At 40.0% G+C, this 26,362-nt stretch overlaps 1 protein-coding gene across 1 annotated transcript; it reads left to right on the top strand.

Moving 5' to 3' along the window:
• Positions 1-6,215: 6,215 nt before the first annotated feature.
• On the top strand, positions 6,216-23,740 carry htra4 (HtrA serine peptidase 4). Its single transcript, XM_063490341.1, has 9 exons — positions 6,216-6,639; positions 14,409-14,508; positions 14,603-14,807; positions 17,980-18,174; positions 18,293-18,325; positions 18,910-19,024; positions 19,126-19,183; positions 20,102-20,197; positions 23,575-23,740. Exons 1-9 carry the CDS (start codon positions 6,216-6,218, stop codon positions 23,738-23,740), a joined length of 1,392 nt encoding a protein of 463 aa, XP_063346411.1.
• The last annotated feature ends 2,622 nt before the right edge of the window (positions 23,741-26,362 follow it).

Here is a 26,362-nt window from a genome sequence, read left to right as displayed (position 1 = left end):
GAAAGGAGACACACAGCCATGAGGGAGATCGCGACACGGGACTGAAGGCGACGCTGACATAAATACACAGAAGGATAACGAGGAAATGAGAAAACACAAGGAACACAGCTGACACGAATAAACATCACGAGACAGGGGAAGCAGAACTGAACAGAACGAACATGGAAGCATGAGAGGGAGGACGGGAGAGAGACATGAAGACACGAAGGGAGACAAAACATCATAACATGACACGAAGACCAGTGTTGAGACGGTTACTTTTAAAGTGTATTCCACTACAGATTACAGAATACATGCTCAAAATGTATTTTGTAACGTATTCCGTTACGTTACTCAATGAGAGTAACGTATTCTTAAACGGTAACTGTAACGGAATACATGGGCACAGAAAAGGGAGATAAGGCACAAGGACTAACACACCTAAACACATACACACAGAAGGGGACACAGAGGGCAAAGACATGAGGGGAGCCTAAGTGTACAAAGGTTAACATTGAATAAACTCAGGATTCCCACTAAGAATAATAAACCATAACACAAAAGGTCATAAAAAACACAAGAAACACAAAATGCAGGTTCAAAAGGACCAAGAACCACAACATGAACCGGACAAAGAGGTTTTGAGCTTGGTGTCCATGCTACATTATCACGCTATGAGTGCATCAAAGGGTACTTGGGATCGTTCTGAGAAGCCCTTTCCTCATGACATGGGTGTGTCACATAGAGTTAACATTTAACTAGTTTTAAGGAACAGTGTCAAATAGGTTCTACCTTCGGATCAAACGGAGGCACTGGTCCTCCAACAGGTGTAATTTAAGTGAGAGAAATACGGAGCCTCTGATCGATACAGAGCTATTCTCTCAGTCACAACAAGAGCAGACAGTTAATTATGAGGCCGAAAAACCCAAAGAAAGAACATCATGGGCAGAGCAAATTAGAATGAAACCTGCATCGTTTGAAAGAAGCCGACTTGAATATCAAGCGCAAGTGTGAACAAAAGATTGAACAGCGTTATTTATTTAAAAGAAAAAAAAATTGGACAGCCTGTCTTTGAGCTCAAGTCAAGTTTGTGGAAGATAAAATCATAACTGATTAGTTATAAAGCTATGCTCAGTGCTGTTTTGCTATAACATGTTAACTCTGAAATTATTTTTGTTATTATTATTAACAAGTTAGATGTTAATAATTGCATAAAATTAGAAAAATGTTTAAGAAGTCATCACAGATTAAGTCACCCTAGCTCTACTCTAACCATATTTTGGAAAAGGCCAAAATATACCGTTTGAGATCAAATGTGAATAGTTTTTTGTTTTGTGTCATGGATTATGATTATTTTCTTTGTTCCCTGACTTCCAAGACTCAGGAGAACAGTTTAATTAAAACAAAAAGCGAATGTTCTGATTGCCTAGTGTTTGCAGGTCCACGTCAGTTTGGTTAAGTAAATAAAGTAAGTAAAAGTAAACAAACATTTTCTTTGTACCATACCTTTTAACATAAATAACACAAAGTGCTTGAGAACAAAATATTAAAAGCATAAAGACAATGAGTTATGCAAAAGCAAGTAGTTTTTTGTGGGTTTTGTTTTTAGCTTTTTTAGCTGCTTTTTAAAAGAACTTTTCTGCCCGCCACTGTTTCACTTCAGCTGTCAGCCATATATGCTGTACTGCCACCAGGTCCTGATCACATGACCTCAGGAACCTGCTGGGGTTGTAAGTGCACTATTGTATGCTGGGGTTGCCCATACAGAGCTCTGAAAATCCAAACTAGAATATTAAAGTGGAATCCAAAGTTAACTGGGAACCAGCGCAACTGAATTAGTAATTGTGTGACATTTGTGTGCTTAAAAGGTTTAGTCAGTGCTGAAACCGCTGCAGACATTCAAAGGAAACTTTTTTAAGACAAGTAAACAATGAATTACAATAATTCCAACAAAATGAAATGTCCAAATCTAACAACTATTATAAAAATTCAAATCAAATATAAAAGATTTATCATACCATTTGTTACCATTGGTTATTTCATCCGTAGTCACTTCATCATTCGGTTTGCCTTATTGCTGGTCACCAGGTCACCGCAAATCCAGTGTATGTGGCTTTATCTGTGTAGCATACAGTAAGTCAAGACCATCAAAGTGCATATATAAAAAAAAATTCTCTCTCGCCCCTGTGGGCAGTCTTTATCCTTCCAGCTCGGGTCCTCTACCAGAGGCCTGGGAGCTTGAGGGCCCTGCGCAGTATCTTTGCTGTTCCTAGGACTGCGCTCTTCTGGACAGAGATCTCAGATGTTGTTCCTGGGATCTGCTAGAGCCACTCGCCTAGCTTGGGGGTCACTGCACTGCGCACTCCAGTTACTACTGGGACCACTGTTACCTTCACCCTCCACATCCTCTCGAGCTCTTCACTGAGCCCTTGGTACTTCTCCAGCTTCCTGTGTTTCTTCTTCCTGATATTGCTGTTATTCAGTATCACTACGTCTATCACTGTGCCGTCTTCCTCTGTTTGTCCACCACCACTATGTCAGGTTGGTTAGCCCGTCCGTCTGTATCTGGAAGTCTCACGGGATCTTAGCTTGGTCATTCTCGACCACCCTTGGGGGTGTTTCTCATTTTGACCTCGGGACTTCCAGGCCATATTCGGCACAGATGTTTCTGTACACTATGCCGGCCACTTGGTTATGGCGTTCCATGTATGCCCTGCCAGCTAGCATTTTGCACCCTGCTGTTATGTGCTGGATTGTCTCAGGGGCATCTTTACACAGCCTGCCCCTGGGGTCCTGTCTGGCGTGGTAAATCCCAGACTATATGGATCTTGTGCTCAGAGCTTGTTACTGTGCTGCCATAATTAGTGCCTCTGTGCTGTCTTTCAGTCCAGCTTTGTCCAGCCACTGGTAGGATTTCTGGATGTCAGCCACTTTATCTATCTGCCGGTGGTACATACCATGCAGGGGCCTGGCCCTCCATGATGGTTCCTCCTCTTTCTTGGGTTTCTGCTGCCTGAGGTATTCACTGAGCATGCCATCATGGCCATCTTACGGAGATAGATAGATAGTTAAAAAAAAAAAAAAACAGGGATTTTTCCTTCTCCAGTCAGTAAGTGTTGTCTGTACTGTTATTTTTGTTGTCTTTATAAATACGTGTTTGTTTAATGACTTTTGAATGTTTAATAATGCCGTACTCTGTTTGTCCAGTATTCAGTTCAGATCAGATGTGACAAGAAATTGCAGCCTTGTACTGTAAAACCTCACTGTGATAATAACCTTTTTTATAGATGCATCTTAAGAACCCACATAATAGTGGGAAAAATTTCCTTTTGATATGGAAATTTTACCAAGACTTAAATTAAGAGATTAATGCTGATATATACTCTTTCTTTTTCTTTTAATTTTTATAAAGCACTTCAGGATTTCCACCTGATGTAAAGACAGGGAGGAGGTTTTTTTTTTTTCAAAATGGGAACAGTTTTCTAATAACTAATCTTTTTTTTTTTTTTTTTTTTGCTTTAAAACAGGATTGTGCGAGTGAGGAAAGTCTGTTGGGAGTGCTGACTGTCTCTGATGAAGCAGTGCCCATTTGTTCAAATCCTCTCCACCTCAAACCAGAGTCTGCTAACATTCTTTTTGAAGGAGGTATTTTAATGGAGGGCCTTGAGAACCTACCTCAAGTACTTTGCCTCTTGTTTGGGGCTGTTAATGCTTTATCCTTGGGCTACCCTCAGGCCATGAAAAACAGTTTCATATTTATTCAAAGACTGATGCTTGGCTTGGGACAGATGCTTTAACAGTCAGAATGTAACTAAATAAGTCTCATACGTGAAACTAAATTATGCTTTGTGACACTTTATATGTACATGTAAAAACTAGCAGGAAGGTAGCTCTGTGGTTGGCATGAAGCTGGACACTCTGGTGGCAGTGGCAGAGAAGAGGACATTAAAGAAACTGCTGGACATTATGGACAATGTTGGGCATCCTCTGCATATGGTCATAAACGGCCAGAGGAGTCTGCTCAGCGTGCTTTGCTTCTCCCAAAGTCTACTGTTTAACTCCTCACTGGAGGGGAAAGGGAGGGGAAACAGGAGGACAAAGGAGGGAAAGAACAACTAAACTGTAGTGTTGTGCAATATTTTTTATATTTGACTGTGCAACAATTACTGTGCAATAGATTTACAATAGTTGAAATGTGCAATAGACTTGGGCTGTCTACATCTCATCAATGGGTATATTTTACTGGTATTCCTATTTATCCTATTTATCCCTATTTTACTTTTTGGTAGTCCAACTCTGTAACATGGAACTTCTGTTGGTGCTGTGCTAGTGCAAACTGAATTTCCTGGAGGAACCCACCCAAGGGATTAATAAAGTTTTATCTAATCTAATCTAATCTAATATGTGCCTTAAGGGGGCGTTATCTGTGGTTGCACGCACATGGGAAAATGGCTCTCTAACCTCTATAAACACTTTGCTCCTCACTCATGGTCTCAGTTGCTCAGTGCAGGGAATGTTATTTAAAGCTTTAAGCCCATTTTGTAAATTTTGTTCATCTAAAGTGTCAGAAAGAAGGATTACACAGGATATACTGATGGCCTACTGACTTGTCACTCATAAGACAGTAAGCAATGAGCATGCAGTCTCATAATCATAATCATAATCTCTCCCTCCACCTCTCATTCGGTTTCATAACACCAAGATGGGGATGGCAAAAATGTTCATCTTCAGGCTTCAAAATGGAACCACTTGGGTTCTGGCTTCCTCCCACAGTCTTAAGACATGTGGGGTTAGGTTTATTGGTAACTCTAATATGCCTATAGGTGTGAATGTGAGTGTGAATGGTTGTCTGTTTCTGTCTCTCTGTGCTGACCCTGCATCAGACTGGTGATCTGTTTAGGATGTGCCCCACCTCTAGCCCAGTGGCAGCTGGGGTAGGCTCCAGTCCCCCCCACGAGCCTGATAAGCCTAAATAGAAGAGAATGGATGGATGACTTGTTGTGGCAATTTTCTGTGTTTTTATGTGGACAGAGATATTTTTCAAAATGAAAGTGGAAAATGCAGACTTCTTACATGTTCTAGTGATCAAGCTCACATTAATCCTATTAAATATTTTTACACTGGCTTCCAACTGACCTCAGAATTTGTTTTAAAATTCTCATACTTACACACGGAGCACTAAATGGACACAATCCAGACTGCTCATTTCAAAAGCTTGTTAAATACACTGCTGTCCGCAGCCTTTGTTCACGGGCTCAAAATCTATTAGTTGCTCCTCATACAAATTTTAAAGACTAGGGGTAAACAGGTCTGTGGCACCGGGACTTTGGATCAGTCTACTTCTCCTGCTACATTCAACTGACTCTGTGAACTCTGGCCTTCTGTTGAGATTCTTTTATTATCATTACCTGATCTGTTTTTTATTATCTGGTTATTGTTTTTATTTTTTATTATTGTTATTTCATTTGAACATTGTTTGTATTGCTATTAACTGTGTTTGCGATTATTCCTAGTTTTTACTTTTGTTGTACGCTGCTTTCTGACTTTATGTCTGTGCAAAGCGCTCAATAAATAAACATTACTTACTTAGACAGTGACTAGGGTTACACCACCTGTTGCTCTGGCGTGCTTTTGACTGTGCATGTCATTACTTTTGTGTGTTTTTCATGTGGACCTTAAGAAAAATCCATTTTAAAAAAATACACAAATTTTGGGGACTATAGCCTTAAAGCATCCACATGCTGCAGTTTAATGTTCACTGTTAGAAATTCCCAGGATACACACATTGACATGGAAAGCGTGACAAGTGATAAAAACAAATGATTAAATGATGCATTTACTTGTAATTGTGAGTTCTGATCTGTTTGGCCTTCTGGCTCGCTGCAGTATTAAAATCCTGCGCTCTAATTATACACCACAGACTAAAGACAAAAACGTTTTGTTCCATTTATCATCATTTGCATTTTTATCTCCATTAATTGGAGGCCCTACACCACCCTTGCTTTCTCACACAAAAGCCGCATACACGTACCATGAACCGTGCTGCAGCTGCATTCCATTGTCCTTTAATGTGATACAGCATGCAGCAATACGAAGTAGCCAGGAGCAACATGCTGCAACTCGAACCTCACTGCCATCAGTGTTGGGGGCTGTAAGAAGAGCAGCTCCGTTTAGGTGCATTACACCTGCAGCCTGTTTAAGAGCACAGAGACTGCTGCAAACTGATTCTTCACACGATGAAGAGTCTCGCTTACCTCACGCTCGTGTTCTCTGCAGTCCATACAGGCCTGCTAAGAGAAAGACAAACCTGCCCACAGGTGTGTGCCTCCTCTCAGTGTCCTGCCCCACCGCACGCGTGTTACTACGGCCAGGTGAAGGACGCCTGCGGCTGCTGCGTGGTGTGTGCGGCCGGGGAAGGTGAAGCGTGCGGGAAGCGCAGCAGCGGCCACCTGTCCTGCGGTAACGGGCTACGGTGCGACTCAGGCCCGGGGAAAACCGGAGGGTTCCACAGCCTGTGCGTGTGTGCCTCCTCCGGCCCGGTGTGTGGCAGCGACGGCAGGACGTACCCCAGCATCTGCCGCCTGAGAGCCGAGAACAGGAGAGCCGAGCTCAGAGAGACCTCCCCAGTGTTTTTAATCCAGAGGGGTCGGTGTGACTCTGGTAAGCTGTGGGATATTAGCTTTGGTCTAATATCCCATCTTTGTTGTTTTCCTCTTTCTTTCCTTTTTTCTTTAAAAAGAGATCTGTGTATAACTGATATGAAACAGCAATTGTTAAAGTTAAAACTGTGAATAATACTGAAGAATGATCTTATGACAACATTTTCTGTGGAGCAGGGAAAGTAACATATAAGTGATTTCAGAGAAGCCAGAGTGCATGTCCTGACGCGTGATGAGTAGCCTCTAAACAAAGGGGGTAACCTACTTCTGCTGCACAGAGGGGTTTTTTTTGTTTGTTTTGTTTTTTACATAAAACCGATAATGAACCAAATTAAAAATGCATCCTCATACTTCTGTTTCTCTTTACGTTATACTTTTCTGCTAATTAAGGGTTAATAGTTTGATAAAGATGAACTAAATTATGCAGTGGCGTTAATAGAGTAGTATAAGCAATGCTATAGCTGTGTAATAGCAATCAGTTTTCACATATGAACTTGGGGACTTTTCTTACAAGTACACAGTTGAGGTCTCTAGACTTTAAAAAGGTAATGATGTTGAACAGCATATCTTTCCTTAACACCAGTGTTTCTGACAATGCACAAGTTCTGCTGCTATTATACACTGTGTATAAAAGATGGATACAGTGATGTCACCCAGTTTAGCACCATGTTGAGTTTTTGGTGAAATTTTCTGGACAAGCCTCTTACCCCATCAACCATCCATTTATGACCACAATGTATCCATCTTCTGATAAACCCAAGAACAGGAGGGCAACAAGCCAGTGAACTCCTAGTGCCAGTCCTAAGCCAGGGTAAATGGGGAGTGTTGTGTCAGGAAGGGCATTTGGTGTAAATTCTTGGCCAAATCAAGCATGTAGATCATAAAGAATGAGACTCCCAAACTGGACTGGTTGGAGCCCGAATTAACGACTCAACCTCAGAAAACGGTTCAGTAACCCACTGAGCCAGTTTCTGCTGACTAGATGTCAAAATGGTCTACTGTATAAACATCAGGGCTAAAATCAGCTTAAACTGGGTTCAGAGTTGGAACTTTTAAAAATGAGTGGCAGATCAAATGCACTGGAGGACAAAATTCTGCCCACTTACTGCTGAGAATTTTTTTAATTAGTTAGACAGACAGAAATGCTGTGATTTAATAAATATTTCTGGGGAAAGTGTGTGTGGGAGTTCCACTTAGGTGCTTACATAACTACAAAACTCTTGTCTCTCCTGGGATGGTAGGTCTTCTCATTGTGTGTTGCCTGGTGATATTATTTGTATGGCCCCGTGGACAATCAAAACATACTGTTCCCACATACTAGTGATGACACAATGGTTAGTACTGCTGCTGCATAGCAAGAAGATTCTGAGTTCTAATCCATAAATTGTCAAAGGAGTTTGCAGAGGTGTTGAGGAGGCAACGATTTTCCTTCACTTTTTAGCCAAATTTAGGGGGAGAGAGTGGTATCTTCTTAGCAAGCGTTAAATAGACATCTGGCAAAGTCATCTAAAGAAAAGCAGTGACTGCTGTTGCATTATGGGGGGTATAGGATTCACATTTCTTGGATTTATTCAAATGTTAAGCCTCAGCTGGTCTGTTGCTGCTCCTGTGACGCTGAAGATTGCTGTAAATCTCAGATTTTTCTATTTCTGTGGTTCGTGGCCACTCATCATCACCTGTGCTTTTTAATTTCACTCATAAAGCTAATAAGTCATTCCCCAGAATGTGTCGGACTCAAAATCATCTACCTTGGGAAAAGTTGTCTTCCTGGAATATGCTGATATAGGGAGCCTCATAATGTTCTGCATATTCATGCGACATAAAACAGTGCATTCTCAAATTCTCCACTGATGGCTTTTCGTTCTCCTGAGAGAAACCCAGCACCACACTGCCACCCAAATATATCCTCTTCATTTTCCCTTCCTGTCCTATCCATTTTCAGTTGCACGTTTTATCACAGCCTTCCAAAGAGGTGAGAGAATACATCATGCATTAGACCTCCAACTGCTCGCCTATGCAAGCTGGTTTATGCAAATCCCTGAGCACTGACAATGTAGATGAGGCCGTAAAATATAAAATATAGCAAAAAGGAGATGGGAATATCCCTGTCAGAAGGATTAAATATAGCCTTCACTTTGCTCAGATACTGGCATCATAGATATGTGACCTCCTTTGTGGCATGTGAGTAGAACGGTATAAATCAGAATATATCACAAAGGAAGGCTGCACAGCACAAAGTAATCCATTCACATCCAATTAGATTTACCCTAAACAGAGGAAACTCTTGTGTCTGGTATCTGCCATTTATTTAATGGAAGAAGTGGAGATGGGGACACTCAGTTTTCCCCAGCATGCATCATGAAATGTAACAAAATGCTAAGCAGAGATGAATGAATGAATGAATGAATGAATGCCTTTATTTGTCGCTTGCAGTTGCCTGCATCAAAAGGTCTTGTGCGTAGCATGGAACAAAACTGCAAAGACTCAACTACCCTAGTTGAGTCTTTTCCTTTTTCACCTGTCTGTATATCTCAAATTGAAATCTTTTGTCTTGTGGGTTTAACCCGGAAGACCTTTCTAAATAGACAGCTTAGTATCCCAAGAAATTCCTTTAAGATGGTCCCACACTTTCAGTCTACATTCAGTATTTAATGTTCACTGTCAGTGCAGCAAGTAATGTGCCTTCGATGAAAGTGGCTGTGGACGGGCCATCACTGTTTTATTCTTTGTTACCATGGTGTAGTACAGCCACGCTTAAACTACCCCAGAAATTTACATGTAGTCTTAAGTAGAACTTTTTCTTTAGCAAAGGCTTCACTGTCTATATTGGCCTACTATAACTAGATTTCTTTATGTGTCACTACTACCAACTGCTGCCCAGTGAAAGGTCTGTCTTTTCAAAAGCCAGCTACACCAGTGAATGAACTTTGTGATGATAATTCCTGCAACCCTCTGTATAGCTGTCACAATAATATTTCAAAAATAAAATGATTCTTACGCAATCTAAACATGTATATGTTAGCACACTGGATGACTTCTGTTGTTATATTTCCAGCATCAGGACTGATCTAGCCTTAAGCTACTGTTTATCTTATTAAAATCTTTATTTAGACTGTCATGCATACCAGAATGCTCCAATACAAAACAGACTAATGTAGCTTGTCAACCACACTTAAAATACATCTGAAAATTTAGGTTTGGATTTATGTAATTTCTGTGGAGTGAGGTGAGCTGATAAAGGCAAGTCTGGAATTAACTGTAGCTGACAAACTATTATAGCATAAATCTGACCCGAAGCGTTCATAAGTTTATGTCTTCACTCTTGATTTTTGCAAAGCTGGCTTTGGACTCTGATTCTGTAACACAGATCATGCTTTAGAAATACATTTTTGCCCTGTATTGTGATGAACAAGTCTCTGCATCAGTCATAGCAATTTCAGGGCCTGTGCTTGCTCTAAAAAAGATCACAATGCTTGTTGGGGAGATTGCATTTGCAACACAAAATGTTCATTTTCATAACAGTCTTCCACATACTGAATCCCCTTACGTTGCCATATATCCACAGTCTTATTGTTCATCATCAGATGTACGAGTTCATTTAGTCTCAGAGAAATTTTTGAAGACAGTCCAAGTTTTCAGTCCAAGAGTTCTGTGAACTTTGCACCAGATTTAAACCTAATATCACATAAATGGCTAACCAGTTGTCATTTTAGACTCACTGACTAACCTTACATTGTATGTGTTTGGACTGTGAGAGGAGGCTAGACAACCTGTGGAGAGTCTCAGGCTCAGGGAGAACATCCAAACTCCACGCAGAAAGGTCATACAGCTACTAGGTCCTGGGCATAACCGTTCCAAGAAGGAATGCTCAGCCTCACAATATCTCTTTGAGTCAGTAATTCCACTGATTGGTGGAGCTTCTCTTTTTGTGAAGTGACATTGCTAACTACTGCACCTCAGTGCTGCTTATAAGTCCCATTAATACAACCTATAGGTGGCACATGACGTTGATGACAATATTATCAAATAAATGTAATTAATTTTGTATTTAATAAGAATTGAAACTACTAGTTGAAGAATTTTCTGCAAGGTTTTTTTGCAACAACAATTGTGGCCCCCTACTGGCCATTATAAAGAAAGCAGGTTTAAGTCAATTGTACTTTGGTTTCAGACTTCAGACCTCAAAGTTACATCCATCTTTTCTATAGAGTCTATGCCTTCTCTTTTGCTCTAATCATTAATATAAAATGCCAAATATGCCACTTGATCATAAGCACACATTAGTGACTAATACTAGGACTTAGCTAATATATTAAATTGAATATTCTGATAGTAACTAGCACTTGGGTAAAGTAAAATGTGAAGTGAATTTAAAGTTTATATCAGAAATTGCTGATAACCTCACTGCTAGCAGTCTACATAAGATAAAATGAGGACAGTGCTGCCCTATGACTTGCAGATAACAGTGTGTATGTCGGGAGTCCTGTCGCTACATTTCATCACCTTCCTCTGCTGTAACCAAGGTGATCAGGAAACAGACAGGCGAGAAATCTTGGCATATTTACAGCTGCTATTTCTGTTGATACAAGATGAAGATTGTGTGTGTGTGTATGTGAGAGAGAGAGAAAGAGCATCAACTAAACAGAAAGTGCTCACTTGACTCTTGAACTATTTGTGTTCCTTACTGGCTGTGTGTAGAATACCAGGTAATATGGGCGTTATTTACAGAGGAGCATATCTTTAGTGGCTTATAAAGCACTTTAAGTTACATGAATAAAACATGACTGAAACTGGAGGATGGAATCACATCCCTTCAAGATACTTTGTCATTTGATGTTTTGCTGATAATGACTACGATGATAGAGAGTGCCATCTAAAACATCATTCAGTTGGGTTGAGAGTTGTAATTGCTTAAGTCATAGCATGTGAGTGACGGATGAGATCTTTGCAGTGATTTGCTGTAATCTTGTAAAACTATGCCAGCATAATGGCCCCAACACTATGGATCCAAATTTCTAGATGGAAGCTATTTTAAATTTACATTGCTTTCATTTTCATTTGTATATTTCAGGTCTAACAAAAGGTTAAACTACTTCATCAGTAGGGCTGTGCGATATGATGAAATATATTGGATACACTGTTTATTTTATTTTTTTCATTGTTTGGATGGTCACCACATGGATGCAGGCGCAGAGAATACCAGCATAGCCATTAAAGATGAGGCAGAAACAGGTAGCTCCAAACAGAAGGACCAGTCAAAACAAATCGAGGACCTTATTCCTAAACGAGGGGCTACCTCTGTAGCATGGACATGGCTTGGTTATGAAAAGTCTGACACGGACCAGAAAACTGTACTATGGAAATTATGCTTCAAACTGGTCCCCACCACAGAGTCAAACATGACAAACCTCTTCTACCACATACGCAAAAATCACATGAAAGAGTATGGAGAGAGTTTACGGATGAGAAGCAAAAGAAGAGCCGTCAGGTGCTCAAAATAAACCTTACACTCAAACGTTAGAACAGGCTTTTCCCCACAGCACACCATGTAATAAATACTCACAAAGAAAATTGCGGCCGTTACAACTTATATCTAACAATACATAGTTTCGTGCATCGGTCAAAACACTCGACTCCAGGTACACAATGTCCAGCTGAAAACACTTCACACAAGTCGAGCTGCCCGAGATTCACGTAATTTACAGAAAAAGCACTTTTTTGCCATATACATCGTTGTCGGGATGAGAAATGTCTTTTATCGGGATATGAGATTCTGGTTATATCACACAGCCCTGTTCATCAGGTAATGCATGTAATTTTCACTTTACAACTTTTTTGAAGTGCCGAAGAACAATTTCTGCTAAAAAAACAAAAAAAACCAACCATAATTTACTGGTTGGTTTTTTTTAATTTAGCTCACTGGGATGAGGAGGAGACCATATGCCGCACGGCTAAGAGCAGCTGGTTTGAGTCCGACCCCCCATGTCTTTCCTCCGCTTTCCTGTTAGCCTGATAGTCCTGATAGTCATCCCTATCAAAAATAAAGCCATAAAAAGGCCCCCAAAATGTTTAACAAACATAATTTACAGTATAAATTTGTAATAGAAATGTTGAATTTAATGTGTGATGACAATATGAAAATTTAATAGCAGATTAGCATCAAACGTAAGCTGTATTCATTTGATGGAAGATGGAGGGACACGCAAGCTGGCAATGCTGTGTGTCATTTGTGTAATTGAGAGGATACTGAAAGCTACAAATTTATCCTGTCAGTGCAGAGCTCACTCTTGATTTTTTTGGAAGAGCTTTCAGAGGCAGAAATAGTTGGCATTTTGCCAAAGTAGCTTTTGGCAAAAACACAGACTGTCATTTGCATTTAAGACCATTTCTGCACAGACAAGTTTGTTTGTGCAAACGAACACGGCATCAGCTCAAGAACCTGGCAGCTTCAGACCAACAAGTTTGTTTACCGAGCTAAGGAGAACTTGGGAGATATTGCCCCCAAGTGAGGAAAATACTGTTTTCCAAAGCAGGCTAAATTCCATTTCCTTTCATGAGCACTCAAGCATCAGACTTATTTGATGTCAGATTAATAGGAAGCTTCTAATCTATACTAGCAAAACATATGGGTGGGTATTGTGTGTGCTTTTGTATAAACCAATGAAGATGTTTGTGTTTGCAGTAAGCCTGTGATCCCACTAATAATAAAAACCATACAAGCTCTGAGTGGAGTAATAATGTGCCAGTACTTGCCTGATAAGTATTCTGTAAGTCTGATAAGGAAAGAATTGTAAATGAAACTATTATCTTCATGTCACATGATACACAGATTCAGAGACACGCAAAGCAAAAGTGTTGATATAAATGTTGGAATTCTGAATAGGAGACTGAGTAAACTAGTTCATACAGGTGTAGGTGTTCTGGCGGAGGGCCAGGAAACACGGACACAGCAAAACAACTGCAGGGCAGATAATGTCCTTTTCTCCCATCTTGGCTTCTCTAATGGCAGCAAAAGTGCAGTCAACTTAATAACAAGTAAATGACTGCATTCGATCTAGTTAAGACGTCTCTAAAATGACAAAACCCTAAAAACATACTCATAAAAAAGCTTTACTGCTCAAATGAAAAATCTATAAAAGGCTTCATTAATAAGACAAGCCAGTAATGAACTTAACCTAGTAATAACTAGGTTCGACCAAACATTAACAGAAGCTGAAGATGTTTGTTGCTTCCAGCTCTTTGTATGAGTGTTTTTACTATGAGATGAAGTATCTAATGATTGACTAATAGAAGCATCTAGATTCTGAGTTGCTTAGTAGTTATTTATTTATTTCACCTGTCTAAGAGAACCATGCATGATTAGTTTACCAGCAGACAATTTCTGGAGTTCTTTTTAAAGTTAAGTTGCTGTTAACCACTGAGTCCTGCCCCTTCCTATTGTGTTTTTGTCATACTGGCTGGCTTGGTGTCTGGGTTGATTTTGTGACAAACCTAAATATCTTATCTAGGTTATAACATGGTTAACATTAAACAGTGTGCTACCATTCATTATGAGGATTTTTGTATATATATTTGCTTCAACCCTTATACAAGTTGCTTGATGTTGACCAAAATGGACTAATGGACTAAGGAGCCATTTTTACAGCCCCACTTTCTTTTAAACGATACATGACTGTTTTGGAAATAAAGTCTATTTAAGTTTTAAGATTTCATTTTTCTATTAAAGAAAATTTTTTGAAAACTTTTATGCCTTTTCTTTTATACTAAAAGGGGCACAGCATCCGGGAAGTATACGCTACAAGTTTAACTTCATTGCAGATGTGGTGGATAAGATTGTCCCAGCTGTGGTACACCTGGAGCTTTTTCAAAGGTAAACCAAACCAAAGCAGAAAAATTAAGTAGCATTTCAAAATGCTCTTTTAGATGCAAAATGACCTCTTCTATTAATCTTTTTTTATTGCCAGAGTGCCATTTTCCAGTGAGGAGGTCTCTGTGTCGAGTGGCTCTGGGTTTATAGTTTCAGAGGATGGCTGGATTGTCACAAATGCTCACGTGCTTACCAACAAACAGCGGATAAAAGTTGAGTTGAAAAGTGGCGTGCATTATGATGCTGCGGTCAGGGATGTGGATCAGAAGATGGACATCGCTCTCATCAAAATCGATCCAGATGTGAGTGTCCTGCTGTTTTTGTGGGGCTCCCCAAAGGTTTAAGGCAAAATCAGTGGTGCGTTTCCTCTTGCTGAGTAGCTTGTCATCAGAGGCTAACATCAAAGTGTATTAATCCTGCACACAAAGCAGTGAGAAATCCAGGGAGAGAGTCATCAAGGGCCTTTGCCTACCAAAATTAGACTCTGTTCCTTAACATGGCCAATTTGCAGACTGAATTCCTTTGGGGTGCTATTTGTTCATGTATCATGAATTCAAAGCCCCAGCTATTTTTTGTGTGTATACTTACAAGAGCGGTTTTGAATAAAACATGTTCCAACTTAGACTTGCTCATACAGAACTGGCTGCTTTGTATGGTAGCAGGTGCTCTATTCCCAACCACTTCAGTGAGACGGCACTTAGTGTGAAGCACATGATTAACATCTTTAGGGCTGATCTGAATACAGGAACACCTCAAGATCAGCAGAAGTTAACGAGAAGCATCACTGGATTTAACTGCTTTAAAGCTGAAGGAGTTTTCTCTTTTTAAAAACCTGGGAGTGGTGACAGTTGTACAATGCTTTAACACTCTGTGATACATTCTTTGTAGAAGGGGTTCTAAAGCTTGCCTAAAAGGCATATTTGTTGTAACATAAGAGCCTATACCCCAGGAGGTGCAGCTATAAATTAAATTAAGCATTACAATTCACACTAGAGATAAATGGCATGAGCCTGGCAAAGGAGGAACCAGGCAGAGTCAAGCTGAAGCATATTTTAGTTTGGCGTACAACTAAATGTTTTTGTATTAAAAAATGCATTTTAAACACTCATTTCCACCGTAGGACTTTGGCAACCTTTTCCAACCAGTGACAGTTAACCTTCATCAACATCAACAGAAATCTCGACAGAAAAAGAAGAAAACTGCTAATAATAATGTTTGAACAAGTGAGTGACTGGAACAAGTTGTGCAGTGGAAGATTTTCTAAAATTCAGCAACATGATTTTTGCTTGCAGAACTAGTTTTGAGAGACCATAAACAGCTGGTCTCTGAATGAGTTGAATTTCACAGAGGAAGGATCATTTCACCAGTGGAAACCTTACAAAAAAGTATAACAGTTTTATTACTGGTTTATCTCAGGTTTAGTGGGCAACTCATATCTTCTGAGGCTATTGGCTCAACAAGTGGCTGTAGCTCAGGTGGCAGAGCAGGTCAGCCACTAACCAGAAGGTCGGTGGTTCAATCCCAGGCTGCTCCAGGCTGCACGCCAAGATACTAACCCCATGTTTGACTACTGGTAGTGGTCAGAGGGCCCGGTGGCGCCAGTGTCCGGCAGCCTCACCCCAGGGTAGCTACAATGTAGCTTGCGATCACCAGTGTGTGAATGTGTGTGTGAATGGGTGAATGACTGAATGTAGTGTGAAGCGCTTTGGGGTCCTTAGGGACTAAGTAAAGCGCTATACAAATGCAGGCCATTTATTGCAGAAGCTAGCATTAGAATCTGCCATGGTCCATTTGCTGTGTCTCCTTCACGGTTTCTTGCCGGACCCATACTTAAACTCCTCCTCGGAGGTGCTGATTCTCATTCCTGCTGCTTCTCAGCAATGAACTGTTCCACTGCAAGCTGGAGGCCACCACCTGGTAAAGCCAACATAAACACAAAAAGCAGAGACAAAATCCACCTACAAATTCTGTCTATAAAAGTTACAAACAGAATTTGTGTCAAAGGGCAGCCCCAGCGAAGTCCAACAGCCACTAGAAACAAGTCCAACTCATTGTCGTCAATGCAACCAAGTTCTTTCTTCAAAACAGTCCATATTTTCAAAGTGCCTCCAATGGGATCCCCCAAGGGATGACGTCAAACACCTTCTCCAAGTCCACAAAAAACATGCAGACTGGTTGGGCAAATTCCGCACTCGAATATCTCAAGAGGATAAAAGCCAGGACAAAAAACACATTGTTCCTCTTGAATCTAGGTTTGACTAACGGACAGACTCTCCTCAGTAGTACCCTAGTTTAGACCTGTCCAGAGACCCTAAGTAGTGTGAGCTCTCAATATTTAGAGGACACCCCTCTACTCAAAGATGGGAATCATTACCCTAGTCTACCAATGCAAAGGCATTGGCACAGATCTCCACACGATGTTGCATAGGCGTGGCACCAAGACAGCCCTACAACACCCAGGACCTTTGGGAATTCAGAGCAAATCTCATACATGCCAGGGGCACTGGCATCAAGGGCCTGTTTAACTGCCAAAGTGACCTCACCCCCAGTGGTGGGTGAGTCACCCCGCTCATCTCCATACTCTGCTTCCTCTATGAAAGGCATGTCAGTGGGATTGGGGAGATAATCAAAATATTCCTTCCACTGCAGCATCCTGTCAAAGTTCAACAGGAAGTGGGTACTTGTGATCTTGCTAGACGCGCCAAATGAATCCTCACTATATTTGGGTTCCCCCCCCCAAACTCATGACCAGGTGGTGATCAGTTTAAAGCTCAGCTTCTCTCTTCACCTGAGCATCCAGAACACGCAACTAAAGATCTGATATAGAATTACAAAAATGATCGACCTGTGACCCAGGCTGTCCTGGTGCAATATGCACTAATGACACTTGTGCCCAAAATATGTGGTTAGCACAGAAGTCCAATCACAAAACACCACTCGAGTTCACATTATGCAGGTTGTTTCTCCCAATCATAGCCCAGTCTCTAGATATTCATACAGCAATTTATTCACCTTTCATCCATGGCCAATTAACCTCTCTCTTGACTTTGAGAGGAAGCTGGATCACCCAGAAGAAACCCACACAGGGAGAAGATGCAAACGCCAAACAGAAAAGCCAGAGATAGGATTCGAACCATGTTTTAGATCTCACCCTAGGTCAACACACCTGAATCAAATGATTAGTTCATTACCAGGCCTCTGCAGAACTTTAAGACATGTTGAGGAGCTAATTTAGCCATTTAAATCAGCTGTGTTGGATCAAGGACACATCTAAAACCTGCAGGACACCAGCCCTTGAGGCCTGGAGTTCCCCCACCCCTCTTTTAAGCTGTTACCCTCCTGGACTGCTCTTTCACCCTCTGTTTGGATCAAACCCCTCTGCTATGACAGTGCCTGTATCTGGCTCCCCAGCCTTTTAAGTTCAAGGTGGTCCTTAGGCCGGTCCTGTCATGTCTCTTTGTGGCTCACTCGCAGGGTCCCTTGCCCGTGCTGCGTCTCAGCCAGTTCTCAGACCTGCGTCCAGGTGAATTTGTGGTGGCAGTAGGAAGCCCTTTCTCTCTGCAGAACACTGTCACCACTGGCATTGTCAGCACTGCCAATCGCAACAGCCTAGAGCTGGGCTTTAAGGACTCTGACATGGACTACATCCAAACTGATGCCATTATAAATGTGAGTGAATAAGCATTATAAACCTATTGATGCCTTTCATTTTAACTGCCTTTATTTGTTTTTATTCTTAATGAACAATGGGTAAGAAAATGTTTTTGTTTTTTTGTATTATTCATAGTATGGAAACTCTGGTGGACCGCTTGTCAACTTGGTAAGAGGATTTATAGTGCTGTCACGTGTAAAGAGATAAGACCAGGCCATTTGCATGTTTGTTATGCTTGCTGCTATGTAGGCGATTTTCTTGTTTTATTTATGACTGTGTGGACTAAGGTCATGATATTGTTTTATTTAATACCCAGTATCTTCACTCTACTCCCTCAGGTTCAAAATTAAGCCTTCCACAAAATATTTTAGGACAAGACCCGATTATGGAGGTCTTTGCATTGTTACTATGGAATAAAATGATACAGATTGTATATTCATTTATCGAGGTTGCTGCCTCCAGCCTGCCTTCCCGAAAATTGCAGCTTTTTTCTAAAGGAGAATAGTTGCCATACCGACGCTGCATTTTTTTTTAATCGTCCTTTGCTGTGAAAACACAGATAAGTTATGACAATAACCAAGACTGATGATTTGCATTGTGGGTAAAAAGAACACTTAATAGACACTGAGTTGTGTTATGTGCAGTGGAAGAAAAGGACACAGTACTGCTGTTTCTTTCTCTACATGAGGCAAAACTGTGAAATCAATGAAGACCACAGACACAGCTGCCCCTCTATTTTGTGTTTTTAACAGGATGGAGATGTAATAGGCATAAATACTCTGAAAGTGGCTGCTGGAATTTCTTTTGCCATCCCTGTGGACAGAATACGTCAGTTTCTTGCCAACTCCTACAACAGACAAGCCAGCGGTGAGCAGAATCGTATGTTTTTGTCACAGCCTCCAGGAATTCAGTTCATGATAACATTTATTCAGTGACAAAGTCATATATATGTGTTTATTTCCCCTCAGGAAATTCACTACCAAAAAAGAAATTCATAGGTGTCCGGATGGTACAGCTCACACCATCGTAAGTAAAGGAAAATTCATTTTTCCTAAACTGTCCTGCATTTTAAATGAAGCTAGTACCAGTGCCTTAAACCTTCCTGTTTTTTTAAATGGCTAGCAGACTCTGACTGCAAAAGTGCAGATTCATGTAAAATGCTGAAGTAACAACCTGCTTCTATTTGTGGATAGCATATCTTTAAGCCTCTGGAGGGTATAATTGGCTGTTTTTGACTACTTTTGATTTTATCTTTATATTTCACCTTTGAAGACTATTTACGTTGCCTTGTTTGACATCATTCTTTTCAGCACAACTTCACATGTATGAATTTACAGTTTGTTTTCATTTTGTCATACGGATCTAAAATCACACAAAAAAACTCTGAGTAGGAAAAAGTTCCTTTTTTTTACTTTGAAAATCACAAATATCTTTATTATATCAAATGTCTATATTATCAAATAAGTGGCCAATTGACAAGAAGCATCTTCATAGGAATTATAGTTTAAAAAAAGTAGCATGTGCAGTTACCATTACCTATCGATCAGTAAATATCACAATATAGATATCAAAGATATGAAGAAACAGTAAAATAACCAGATAAAAGTAAAAAGATAGATGCATGGTTTTGACCAATTTTATTAAAAAATAAAAAATACAAATTTCTTATCTGGTGTTCCTGTAATGTTGTCTTGCACACTGAATTTCAGTAGGTTTGGTAATATAAAACACAAAAGCATAACTTTTGTGCATAACCCCTCAGAGGTTTAGCTGAACTACACCTTTTGTACTAATTATTGCCCTTTTGAAATATATAGGCATGTATTTAATACTGCATAAAACTATAATTACTTTTGTCATTTCGAAATAAAAAGTTTGATGAGATATGAAACAAATTTCAACCAATGGGATAACCTGTTTCTCTGTTGTTGTGTGATTGTCCAGTTTAATCCGAGATCTCAAGGAACGTGAGCCAGAATTTCCAGATGTGAGCTCAGGTGTTTACATCTATGAGGTAATACCTGGAACAGCTGCATCCAGGTAAGAATTGTGCTGCAATACATTTATTCTTTTGTGAAAAACGGCGATTTCATGTAGCTTGAAAATTAATAGGTAGGGGGCAGAAATGTACTATTAGAACTCGGCATCCGGAGATCAAGCTCTGGATATTTTCTGAAAAGCATCAGATTTCTGCCTGACCAACCTGCCCTAATAGTGAGATCATAGTCAAGCATCCATGCAGCATATTCAACTTAACACCTGCAGCTGTTAGCTTCCATTGTTGCTTAGTGTAGGTCTGACAATCTACATTTAAAAAAAACAGAGACTCCAGCTGCTGGGTTGCAAAGCAGGCTAATCTGGTGGTAGCCAAACATGTAAAGAACTTCCAGCACAAAAAGGCGATGTGAGAATAGTGGAGAAGGAGTTGCCTCGTGTTGTTTATGTGACAAATAGGGGGCAAAAGATGGCGCTGCCTCGGACACACACTTGTTTTAGAGCCATTAGTGCTTTCAGTGCTTCAAAATGTTTATTGTTATAAGTTATGGCTGCCATCTCTGACACACTGAGCCAGAGATTCATGCATATCTCTGATCTGTGGGTATTTCCTGTTATCACCTGATATTGAGGGCAATTATCATATTGTAAACATCACATCAGGAATGCTGTTCGGAGTGATGTCAGGCTCAAATAGCAGCACCCTCTCTCTTCTTTCTCCTCCCAAAGTGTGTGCAGGGGTACATGAGAGTGACAATGCTCTGTGTCAACTTGACAATGCTCTGTGTCTCACTCTGAAACCTTATAAAAGATCTCAGATCATTATGTCAAAGCAAAATCAAATATGTACTTTAATGCTAAAACCTGGGCATGGAAGTTATGCACCCAGTTCTTGTTTTCAAGTCTTTCAAGATGTATGCTGTACAATCATTCCACCTTGGAAAAAAAATGATTATAATAAGTTAGAAAAGTATATATTCACCTCCACTAATAGTTGGTTAAATATCCCTTAGTAAGTTGCAATTTAACCAGATATTATTAGTAGCCATCAATAAGCTTCTGGTGGGATATTTGACCACTTTCTTGGCAGAATTTTAGAGTTAATTTAAATAGATTGACTTGGCTAGTCCAGAAATTTTCAAAAGGGTTGAAATGGCCATCCCACAAACTTAGATTCAAGCTTAGAATCATCAGTCAAACAACTGTAAATAAGTGCAAGTTATTTGTATGTGTCTCCAGTTTGCCAATGTCTGGAAGAAGACCCAAACTGTCTTCCTCGGATAAGAGAAAATTATTTAAGACCCAGGAATTACTAAGGCTTGAGCCTGCCATGAACTAGAAATGGCTGGAACACTAGTGTCACTGTCAACAGTGAAGCGAGTGTTACATCACACTGACTGAGGGGGTGTCAACCAAGAAAGAACAGCTCCAAAATTGAAGGGTTTCAAACTTGAGAACATTGCTGTTTAGCTGCCAGTACAGTGCAGCTAAGCTGCCACTGTATCCGCTGCATACACTGGAACATTGCACAGAGTAGGTGGAATATTTAATAAATCCAAGTTCTTCAGATTCACCTTAAATCAATAGTTAGACAGTTAAAACTTGGACACAATTCAGTGTTCTGACTTGTCAGTGCTCTCAAACACACATCCATGGATAAAGCAGGCTAACATTAGACCCGGCTCCAACCTGACAAAAAAAATGATGGACTATGCTTAAAAACTGGGTCTGTGCCAGAAAACCAACAGATTGAAATGAACTTTACCAATTCTGAAGAGAAGAATAGTCACATATATAACCATACTTATTCCAGAATCTTGTTGATTGCTATTTTTCAGCCAACAGGTCTTTTTTTATATGCATGCACACACATCCACCTTGATGACTCCTGATTATCTTTGATTATCAGAAGTTTGATTATCATATTTTGTTATGATTCATCACAGGTGATAGTTTTCTTACTCATTATTGTGCTAAGTTTACTAAAAGATACTAACGTAGTCTTTAGAGTTGGGTGATACATTTCCTGGGGATTCATCTGAGTGTAACTTTCCCATTATAAACTACACAGGAAAGGCATTGCTTCTTCAATATAATATCCAGTGCAGCTTTAATGTTATGGGTTTTGTTTGCTGTATTTTAAGTCTACATTGTAGAGATTATTGTAGACACTTTCCTATTGTTATCCTAAATGCTACACTGTTTTACAGATTAAATCTGTCAGGCTCAGGAGAGACTCAGAGGCAGACCGTCTCAAAGGTTCACTATTTATTTACAACAGACACCAGGTGCGAATATATACAAGGGGGAGGGGGGAGGGGGGGGGGGCACGGGAAGAGGGGTCTCCAGGAACACAGGCACGGGGAAGGAACACACGGGCTATGTACAATCCTCCACGGACGCTCAGGCTAGCTCGGACTCCGGCTTTAGCTCACCAACAGTGATCCTCAGGCTGGCAAGAAGTCTGGCACAGGAAAGGAGAACAGGTAAGTTGCGGCACGAGAGAAACTCAGAGAAAGCTTGACTTGCAATGACACTGACGAGTGTTACACAGTAATCCAGCAACGAGGCACCTCCAGCCATCTCCTTAAGTACCGAGCTAGTGTGAGCGCTGATCACCACCAGAGATTGTTTGCAGGTGCGGGAGCCAGGGTCGGGAGCCCACAGAGACTCCGCCCCGGTGAAGTGCTGGGCGCGAGAGGGAAGAGAGAAGGGACAATAGAGGCAAAAACACTTGTAGCCAGACTGGGCTAGCCGGGGAGGCACAGGGCCATGACAAAATCTTTTCAAAGTTGGATACCACAGCTGTGGGCCACTCTTCATTTATTTATGTATTTTCTTATTTTTATTGCAAAGCTGCACAGTCGGGACTTGTTTTGGTACTGGTTTACAGAGTGTAACAATATCTGCTGTGAACTGGCATTTGGAGGCCTTTCTGGGTGGATTAAGAAATTTCTTGCAGTTCTCAAGGCTTTAGATTAAACTCATTATTCTTGCACTTCCCAAAGGCAATGCTGACATCTTTTTTATGGAAGACAGAATCCTTCTCTCTTTCTTTAGACTCTATATTCTTAATAGTCCTCCCATGACATTGAAGCCTTATGCTTTGCACAGAACACAGCAGTTGACTAACATCGAAGCATTACAGCACAGCCTGTCAATTCACAGTGACAACTTGGATTGCCAGTCTAGTAACCTACTAACCTACTGTCATCCTGCCAACAGCAAGACGATCAGCAAATGTACATACCTAACATGCAAATATCTGCCAGTGTAGAGATTTACAATCAGTGAAGGGTTTTTTTTGGGGGGGGGGCTGACACAGGAGCAGGCTTGTCTTGTGTGAAAGTTACTGGTGTTTTCCTTAGAGTTTGACACCTTTTCAGCTTGTGATTGATGGTATGGTGTTGATATCTCTGCAGGGGAGGTATGACTGATCATGACGTCATCATTGGCATCAATGGACAGCCTGTCCACACCACTCAGGAAGTGAGCGATGCCGTCAGACACAGCACCTCACTCTTTGTTTTGGTGAGAAGAAAGGATGGGGATGTTACGCTAATGATCATCCCTGAAGAAACTGACTGATACCACTGTCTGTCTGCAAGTAGCTGGGTTTCCATCCAATTGTACTGTGCATTTCCAAAAAGCAGAAGTATAAGAATTAGCAGTGCCAAAATGCTGCAACATGCTATTACCTTAGTTTTATGGTTCCCTTTTAGGAGGGTTACAGTTTCCTCATCATAGAAAAGAAGATGTTTTTTGGCATTTTGGTTCTCAGTTACAGTGTAATGAATCTTTGCCTGTTTTACTTTGCTTTCAAAATTGTTAGAATTCTGAAACAATTCACAAGTCCAGAAGAGCAAACAGTTGGATATCAGCCACAAGTTGGAAATTAGCACCAGTGACACCATAAGATCTTTCAATGATGTAACATGTTCAAAACACCATAGTGGCATTTATAAAGATCTATGCCTTTTTTTCCCTCAGCTGTTCATTAGACACACAGAAAGTACAGAAATTCAATTAAATCATCAGAGGTACAAATGAATATTTCCAGTCTCAAGTTATGAAGTTATGAGCACACTGCTCATAATTCAAGATTCTTTATTCGTCACATGCATAGTTATACAAGTATAACACGCAGTGAAATGTAACCTGATACGCTCCTCGACTTGTGCAAAAGGGGGAGAGAAGAAGAACATTATATATTATATACATTAGGTGAATGTGCAGTAGTAGATTTGTATGCAGCAAGCAGGTGAATTCTGTAAAAAAGAATTTGATTTAATTGACAGCACACATGTCTGGTTAGATCCAGCTGTTTAATAGAAAGCTGTAAGAAGGAAATAGACAGCTAAAGTTAAATTTGCCAAAACAGGTGTGTTCAAATTAATCCCAGTCCATACAGGGAGGTCTGGATTTCTTTCCCAGAAATTTAGAAACATGTTTCTGTAGTCCATTCCATTTGTGCTCCTCAAATTTAAAAAAAATTGCTTTTGCAAAAGCAGACAGCGCAACTTTTACTCTAGATAATCCACAGACATCACTGTGAAGAGTTAGAAGTGCTCTTGACAGTGTGTTCTTGGATTTCTTCAGAGTAATAAGGATGCTGGTCTTTTTTGCATTATCAGCCCATACCCCATTAAATTTTGTGTGTTCCAAGTCAGTTTCACACTAAACTCTCTGTAAGGTGTCATGGGTATCATTAACATAATTTCCTGCTCTACTTTGTAGGCAAATTTCCCCAGAAATGTTACAGCAAAATGAAATATAATAAATAGCTGTGTCAATGTTGGCAGAGGACCTGAATCGTTGTCAGAATGTGTAGGTGTTGACACAGTTGTCAGGGGCACCATCTTATTACGCACAAAATTGTGCTATTTTAGTTGTTTTATTTACTTATATTAAAATCATTCAGATTCATGAATTCCCTGAAATAAAAAATGTAGGAGAAATTCTTGAATGCCATGAATATTCAGCAAGTAAACCTCCCTGACAAGGTGGGTATACTGTGTACCACACATTACAGTGAGCCAACATTTGCATTTGCACACTTCCATGTAGTGTCTGAATTATGACATATACATTTTGTAGAGCTTTTGAACACACATTAAAAAAATTACACTGAAAATTATAATTTAACATTTATAAATAATAGGACTCATTGCCTATTATGTCAGTGTAGCTGACAACTAGATTGCTAGAAGTTGCATTACCATCACTCCTGACAATAAATATATTGTCTTCAGGTCAGCTGTTGTATGGTCCCACCTTTCCATGGTGATCATTGTGGGTGAATAAGTGCATTCAAACTATCAAGCACAGATACGTGGAGTGCTCCATGAGTATCTGGATGGTGTATTTGTAACAGTCAAAAAGTTTTAGCACTTCCAGCTTTCACTGTAAGTGTCAAACTTTTATTTCAGACAGAAGGAGAATACTGTGTTAGCACAGATGATGAGGCCAGTCCTGTTAACTAGCTAATACCGGGAGAACTGTTAGGCATCACAGAAAAACCCGTTCTGTTGGGCATTTGTCTCATGCTTGTATACGTTTTTTTTTTTAAATATTATTATGTATTATCAGAGGCAGGAAAGATTGTAAATGTCCACAAAATACAGCAACTAGGACCACATTTGAAAGAAAACATGGTAAATGGCACAAGTCAAGAATGTGTACTACATGAATAGATTTGTAGGGAGCATAATGAGCCACTTTAAAAAGTAGTATTTGAGTTGAAACACAATGACATTATTTTGATAAATAGAAAATTTCCCAGTTGTTTATTGTGCTGAGGTGGATGCACTGGTATCAACAAGTAGCTGGACCAAAAGTCTGGTTGGATAAACTACCATCCAGAGCTGTTCATTTATACATGCTATTACAATTTCTATTGAACATACAATATAGTATTTATGTGCTGTTTTTAACATTTTTTCAAACTACCCTCTGAGTTGAATGATTTTAATACTAAGAAAACAGAATAACAAAAATACTAGTCTAGCTAAAACAGCAAAATCTGACAGGAAGTAAAGTCCTGTCCCCTTGTGTATACACTGTGTTATTACACAAATCTATGTACTTTGTTTATATATTAATTCTACATGTTCAGCTTTGGTACTGATTAATATCTTTTGTGTACAATAAATTAATAAAAAGTTTGCTAAAAAAAAACAAATAACAACGTGATTTCTTGCATATGTATCT

The sequence above is a fragment of the Pelmatolapia mariae genome, linkage group LG12 (genome assembly GCF_036321145.2).
Source record: "Pelmatolapia mariae isolate MD_Pm_ZW linkage group LG12, Pm_UMD_F_2, whole genome shotgun sequence".
Taxonomy (NCBI): Eukaryota; Metazoa; Chordata; class Actinopteri; order Cichliformes; family Cichlidae; genus Pelmatolapia; species Pelmatolapia mariae.
The sequence above is the reverse complement of the archived record's forward strand: the minus strand, read 5'-3'. Positions and strand labels throughout refer to the sequence as shown.